The 7,983-nt window shown below is 37.4% G+C and overlaps 1 protein-coding gene across 2 annotated transcripts in view; it reads right to left on the reverse strand.

Annotated features, from left to right (window-relative positions):
* Positions 1-7,735, reverse strand: part of LOC106877410 (GPI ethanolamine phosphate transferase 3, catalytic subunit) — a 20,914-nt gene extending 13,179 nt beyond the window's left edge. Inside the window, exons 1-2 of one of the 2 annotated variants that reach the window (XM_014926304.3) lie at positions 6,303-7,735; positions 3,620-3,776 (exon numbers count right to left, since the gene is read on the reverse strand). In XM_014926304.3, the coding sequence (XP_014781790.1) occupies positions 3,620-3,776; positions 6,303-7,063 (918 nt within the window). In that variant the 5' untranslated portion in view covers positions 7,064-7,735. The remainder of the gene's footprint in view (positions 1-3,619; positions 3,777-6,302) is intronic. The other variant, XM_052972145.2, reaches the window with a different exon arrangement.
* Between the last annotated feature and the right edge of the window lie 248 nt (positions 7,736-7,983).

A 7,983-nucleotide genomic window follows, 5' to 3' on the forward strand; every position in this document is an offset into this window, starting at 1 on the left:
AGGACCACTTTGAAGTGTTGGATGGATGTAACTTTTACAGAGTTGGGTAGATACCTGTGACAATATTGGTGCCCAGTAGCATCAGACCCTGTCAGTGGCCTTTTCCTTGGATGAACATTGGTGGATTGAAGAGGGGAAACTAGTATGGGTGAGCAACTGGCAGCCTATATATACGAGGGGCTACTGCAAAGTATCTGGCTTTAAGGGTATCACAAAAGGCCTGTTTGGAGGCCCAACCTTCCAAGTTCTTTTACAGGGCTTAGAAAAACTGAAGGACTGCTGCAATAAGTGTGTGAATCTGAGAGGAGAATATGTTGAATAAAATCACAATTAACTGACTCTCCTCTATTTCCTTTTACTCAAAGCCCGGAACTTTTCAGTACCCCCTCATACACAGTCAACCATGATTCATTGAGGATCACTCCTGGCATTACAAGCAATCATGAAAGAATATCAAACATAGGTGAACATATTGAAAGATGGCGAGGTGTAACAAATAGACGCTGAAGGTTTTAACTCAGAATTGTTGATGAATGAGAAGGATGTTGCATTGTGTAAGGTCTTTGATGTGTCAAGTAAACTATATCAGAGTGTTGTTGAATGAAACCAGATTTCAAATCTCTTACATCCCCTCACAACAATAGATTTTCAAGATCACTATATATATATATATATATATATATATACACACACCAGACCACTGGTAGCAAATAAAATTTCTAAAATTTTTATTTTGCTGCCCTGATATTTATTAAAAATGATAAAATGTTTTTTTTGGCTAATTTCTGAAAGAAAATCGGCATTTTTTAATATTTGCTGCCAATTAGAAAAACCGCACATACGCGGGAGATATGAAAAAATTATAGCATATAAGCACAAAACATGTTTCTATGTAGTGTCTCGTGTTTATATGTTAATCTTGGCTTTTCCGCTGATAATAGCTGGCCTTCATCATCGTTTAACGTCTGCTTTCCATGCTAGCATGGGTTGGACGATTTGACTGAGGACTGGTGAACCAGATGGCTACACTAGGTTCCAATCTGATTTGGCAGAGTTTCTACAGCTGGATGCCCTTCCTAAAGCCAACCACTCCCAGAGTGTAGTGGGTGCTTTTACGTGCCACCGGCACGAAGGCCAGTAAGGAGGTACTGGCAACAGCCACGCTCAAAATGGTTTATTTTACGTGCCACCTGCACAGAAGCCAGTCCAGCGGTATTGGCAACAAACTCGCTCAAATGTCTTTTCACGTGCTAAAAATAGCTTGAAACCATTGGTTCGGAAAATAGATGGTAAATGTTTTTATTTTTCATTCCCTTTCGAAATTATCCCTAATTGTAGTTTGGAGTTTTGACTGCTTCTTCTAGCGGGTTAGATGTCCTATTATGGACATATCTCTGATGTGTTTAAAAATATATATATATATTATAAGGTGCAGGCAGGGCTGCGTGGTAAGAAGCTTGCTTCTCAACCACATGGTTCCGGATTCAGTCCTACTGCATGGCACCTCAGGCAAGTATCTTCTACTATAGCTTTGAGCCAACCAAAGCCTTGCGAGTCAATCTGGAAGAGGAAAACTGAATGAAGCCCATCATATATATGTATATATGTGTGTGAGTGTGTGTGTCTGTGTTTGTCCCCCACCACCATTGACGAGGAATAGAATAAGTACTAGGCCTTAAAAAAATAAGTCTTGGGGTTGATTTGTTCAACTAAAACTCTTCGAAGCAGTACCCCAGCATGACCACAGTCAAATGACCGAAACAAGTAAAAGATGTAAAAAGAAAGATATAGAAGTGATCCATTCCTCATGGGAAGTGTCTAAGCTGATAGTGAATAATGATTGAGTACAGAAGGTTAATGAAGAGTAAAGAGTAATAGATTTGCATTGGTTTAGGAGATGAAAAGTAACAACACGTAGGGTTGGTAGGGGATTAAAAGGGTGGATATAGCAGAGTTGATAAAATGAACATCAGAAAGATCTTCTGAAACATGTTAGAATCAAGTAGTTCAATACAAATACTTCAGATTTAAGGGTTGAAAAATTTGTGTCCCTAAAGTAAAGATTCTCTATCTAGGTCAGTGGGTCCCAACCTTTTTAATATCTGGACCAGATCCAAAACCTGGATTTTTTAGAGGCTGCACCAGAAAAACTAAAGCACAAGTCAACTAAAAAAAATTTATATTTATTTCTTTATTGCCCACATATTGCTAAACATAGAGAGGACAAACAACATCAGATAAAGGGATTAAGTCGATTACATCAACCCCAGTGCATAACTGGTACTTATTTAATCAACCCCGAAAGGATGAAAGGCTAACTCATCCTCAGCAGAAATTGAACTCAGAACATAACAGCAGATGAAATACTGCTGAGCATTTCACCCGGTGTGCTAATGTTTCTGCCAGCTCACCACCTTAAATTTATTATATTTATAGAGAGAAGACCATTGAGGACTGCCGGAAGGATGCTTGAGGGCCACATGCTTGAGAACCGCAGATCAAGAGATATACAAATGATTTATCAATGTCATGGGCAAAAATTTTGTTTCCATCAAAATCATTTTACGAGGGAATAGGGAGACAATCTGTCAGCGGTGAAGGAGGTGAGTAAAAGGTCCAGTAATATGAAGGGTGTAAAAATTTCTCTTCTGAAGAGGAAAGATTGATGAGTTTAATGTGGCACTCCATCAGTTACAACGATGACAGTTACAGCTGATCTGATCACCAGAACAGCCAGCATGTGAAATTAATGTGCAAGTGGTTAAGCTCTCCACAGACAAGTGTACCCTTAACATAGTTCTCAGAGAGATTCAGCATAACACAGAATATAAGGCTGGCCCTTCTTTAATTACAGGTTCAATTCATTTTTTCCAGCTGAGTGAACAGGAGCAATGTGAAATAAAGTATTTTGCTCAAGGACACAACACATCGCCAGGAATTGAACTCATCACCTTGCAATCATGAGATGAATGTCCTAACCACTAGGTTTAATGTACACAAGAACTTAGAATCTAATTGTCTGAGGTTGACAGAAAAGACACTGTCCAGATTGGTTATTTTGTAGGGCTCAAAGAAGCTTACAAAAAGGCAAATGCAGTTAATGAGTTTGTATTCTTTTATTTGTTTCAGTCGTTTGACTGCGGCCATGCTGGAGCACCACCTTTAATCAAACAAATTGAAGCCAGAACTTATTCTTTGTAAGCCTAGTACTTATTCTATCAGTCTCTGCTGTCAAGCCGCTAAGTTACGGAGACATAAACACACCAACATCGGTTGTCAAGCAATGGCGTGGGGACAAACAGTCACACCAACAAACACATACATACGATGGGCTTCTTTCAGTTTCCATATACCAAATCCACTCACAAGGCTTTGGTTGGCCCGACGCTATAGCAGAAGACACATGCTCAAGGTTCCATGCAGTGAAACTGAACCCAGAACCATGTGGTTAGTAAGCAAGCTACTTACCACACAGCCACTCCTGCACCTGTGCAGAATTAGAAGTAAAGAAAGCAAAGTATGTGTTAGTTAAGTCTACAAATATTTACATCCTAGCCAAAAACAAAAAAATTATAAAGTCTTAATGTAAAGTAAAATCAATGTATAAATCGTGGCTCACCTTTGATGGTGGATATCTTAAACGTGATGGACTGTATATAAATAAACCAGACTCTATTTCATCTTTACTGTCACCGCCATGGTCGCCCGTGTCAGTCATGCCATGATCTCCAAACAAAAACAATATTGTATCATCTTTCATCAGTTTCATGACAGAACTGAAACATAACAATTTTGGATTAATAACTTCATGTGTGTGTGTGTGTGTGTATGCTTGGTGTACAAATATTATGTATAAGTGTGTGTGTGTGTGTGTGTGTGTGTATGTATGCACTTATGTGTACCCTAGACTTGCCATCATATGATGGTTATAAATGAGAGTCACTGTCATGCAGTTAAGGTTGTTCATCTCCAGTCTGCCATGGCAAACATACCTGGCCATGGGACATATTACCTTGCCTGGAAATAGGTGAGGGTCAGCAACAGGAAGAGCATCCAGCTATAATAAAATTTGCCTCAATAAACTCTTTCTAAGCCATGCAAGCATGGAAAAAAGTAGATGTTGAATGATGATTATGATATAGAGTTGAGTGAAGAAAGAGTAGTTAATCCCATAGCAGAGATTAATATTGTTTGGTATTTTGGTTGAATTAGTCTTTTGCAACTATGGATTTTTGTCCACAGTCTCCAGACAAGTTGTGACATGCCTGATGACGCTATGAACATATCGGCAAAACTCCAGAATAGCAAGAGACTGACTCAAACAAAATAAATGTAAATATTCTTTATTTATGCATTAACAATGTTACCAATGGTTTCATGTGGACAAACTTCCACAATTTTCAAATGATCCACTTACGAATTTACCATTGTTAAACTACAAATTAAGAACATTTATCTACCAAATGTGCTGTTGAGCACTCATTCTCATTGTACAATACTGTCATAAGTGTGTGTGTATAAATGTGTATATGCGTATTTCCTTGGGGCTGGCCAGATTGGAGTAATCTCGAGTATAACCAGCCGAAATTGCAAAGATAATCTGGAACTCAACTGAGGAAAGAAAACTCAGAATGACCTGTCCTTGTTTTTTCCTGTCCCTTTTTTGTATCATCTGTCTGGATGTTTGCATTCTTGTCCCATTTTTTGTATTCCTTTATATATATATATATATATATATATATATATATATATATACACAATGGCTTTTGGCATGCAGTGTTGAATTTTACAATTTTGTAAATAATAATAATAGTATTTTACAAGCTTAAAGCTTATAAGTGATGCCCATTCAATGACTAAAGAAAATAATCTAATATTGGGGCATGTAAGCCCTCAAGGGAAAAAAGTAGGTTTTCCATCAAGGGCTTATATGCCCCATTATTACACTATTTTCTTTAGCAATTGTACAGTGACCGCTTATAAAATACTATATATATATATATATATATATATATATGTATACTATTATTATTATTATTATTATATATCAAAATCAAATGGAAACTGTAGTTGTGATCCCTGTGCTGGTGACACATAAAATGTACCATCCAAATATGGCCAGTGCCAGCGCTACCTAGACTGACTTCCATGCCAGTGGCACGTAAAAAGCATCCACTACAATCTCGGAGTGGTTGGTGTAAGGAAGGGCATCTAGCTGTAGAAACACTGCCAGATCAGACTGGAGCCTGGTGCAGCCTCCTGGCTTCCCAGACCCCTGTCGAGCCGGGCAACCCATGCCAGCATAAAAAACGGATGTTAAACAATGATGATGATGGTAATGATGATACTATATATATATATATATTGCCTAGCCATTGTGATACTAATAACCTGGCATAGAACTCAATCTATATATGCTTCTAAACAAAGTGTTAGTAGAGTACAGTGGTAATACGAAAAAGAGATGACAAAAGAATAAATGATTATCTTATGAACCTCATTAGATTCATCAGAGCCTCAAACATGAAGCAGCACTTCATGTTTGAGGCTCTGTTGAAGCTACAAAATGTTACTCAGGCACCCAACTGCGAGTCAACAGCATTTTATAGTGGAAACAGCTTTAAGCTAATGAAGCTCATAGGATAACCATTTATTCCTTTGTCATCTCTTTTTTCTTTTATATATATAATTTGTTGTGTGTGTGTATATAAATATGAGAGAGAGAGATAGGAGAGAGGGGGAAGGAGAGAGAGAGAGAAAGAGAAATATAGATTTCGTTTTTCAATGTGTATATATGTCTGTCTGTTGCTGTTATTTTTTAGCTTCAGACCAACACTGGTTGAGAAGACTTATGATTAAAGTAATGGTACCCAGTCAACTTAAGCCATTAGCAATTTAATACCACCATTTGGTCCTCTGTTGCAATCATTCAGTCTAAAATTCTAGGTTGAAGATACATCTTTCCTGCTACCAACAAATCTCTGAGGCCCCACAAAATAAGTGGTGGGATCAGAAGTACTGCCCTACTCTCTTTGACAAAGAAAGAAAAACGAACACTTCCACTTTTTTGTCAGACAGTTTGTGTACAGGACTACACTATTTACCTTTGTCCTTTAGGGTTTTGATATGAGGAAAATATAGCTGCTATTTCTGGCAGTTTCAACAACACAATAGCATTTTTATTATTGGGCTGTGTGTGTGTGTGTGTGTGTGCTGATGACACATGAGGTTAAGTTGTTTAACAAAAAAAAAAGAAGATAAGAAAGAAGAGACCATGCCAAGAAGTAATAACAGCTTCTTACTCAAGCATTTCGTTCATTTGTGATAGTTTCTCGGCCATAGCTGTATGGTTTGGTCCAAAACGATGTCCGCAGTGGTCAACACCAAGGAAATGAGCAATCGAAACATGCCAGTCGGACTTGGCAAGCTCTGATGAGAGATGACTTATAATCCCATTATCTACACTGTGTAAATCTTTAACATTGAAAGAAGGAAATGCAAAAGATTTAGTAAACCTCCCAGGAAAAAGTCCCATCCATGTATCATCTCCGAGGAATTTGATCTTCTTCTTCTGAGCAACTAATTGATCGATAATGTTATCTTCTGTAATTTCAGTAGAACGGAAATTCGACCCAGCTTCGATAAATGTAGGAAGGCTACCGGTCGTAAGTCCAGTCAGTCGTTGCATGGTCGTTGTAGGAGGGTCAGCTATAAATTTATACAACATTGCACGATCTTTCTCTTGGTTATATTTATCATGTACAACTGTTAATTTGTTAATATAAGGCAACATATTTGTTTTAGCTGTATTATTGGGGACGAGGAAATCATACCGCAAGCCATCGATAATGATGATGATAGCTCGTCGAAAACGTCCGTGCATCCAGCATCCCTGCTCTCCGTGTCTTTCCAATACAGTCGCAAAGTTGACATTACATTGACTTTTTTCTGGTAATACGGTACGTTTCAACAGAAAACCCTGAGCAAAGATATACACGGCTAACGCATAAAGAAATGTTAAGACCAACAGAAGGCAAAACAGACGACACATGCCCAGAATCATTTTGTTAAAGACGCAAACACAATCAACTGGTCTGATGTCTGTTACAGCTAAAACTTGAATATAAGAATATAGGCTAGCAATAAATATATAACTAAACTCAATAAATAATCAGTATATGGTATGTGAAATAACTTAGAAGTGGTTTAAGTGTCTATCTAGTTAAGACCGGCAAACTAATACACATCCAAAATATGTTAAATGAATGTATTGTTTAATGACTTTAAAATAACGAATAATTGTGAAAAATGGCCCAAATGTGCAACAATATAAAACAGCTAATTGGTGTATAATCTGCTAGGTAATTACAGCTAAATGTCATAGTCTATGCATGAAAAAATAACGAGAAACATAAGAGAAATTCCACGGGAATTTGTCGGTGAAGGTTGTCGCCTTGGGAAACATTATAAAATAAACATTAATTAATGATGGAAACACAAACATAGGAATTACTGATTTCTTGTAGATTTCTAAAGAGAAAACTAGTTAACTGTTCCTCATTGTACAGAGATGCTCACCGACATACATCGTAGCTGAAATTGTAGTTAATTACAATAATCAATTTAAGAAAGTTTAAAAAAACAAATAAACGTCCTGTACATGCCGGAAGTTTCGCTGGCGTGGGAGGAAGTGGCGATGACTGCAACATTAGCGCCATTCGAGTTACTTCCCTTCACTCTAAGGGGAAATAACTCTCAGAATTGTGCTGTTGAGAAACGTCTTAAATAAAAGGAAACGAATGTATTTTCAATCCTCCTATAGCTTGTAGATTTTATTCGTTACTAAATAAATCAATAAGTCATTCAAGACACATTTGTTTCACTTTAATTCAATGAAAAAACTTCTGTATGAGAGACAGAAACAGCAGCAGTTTGGGTTTTTTTTGTTTTTCACAGCAGGGTGCACTCTATCACCTGTAATGA

The sequence above is a fragment of the Octopus bimaculoides genome, chromosome 12 (genome assembly GCF_046866305.1).
Source record: "Octopus bimaculoides isolate indiv1 chromosome 12, ASM4686630v1, whole genome shotgun sequence".
Lineage (NCBI taxonomy): Eukaryota > Metazoa > Mollusca > Cephalopoda > Octopoda > Octopodidae > Octopus > Octopus bimaculoides.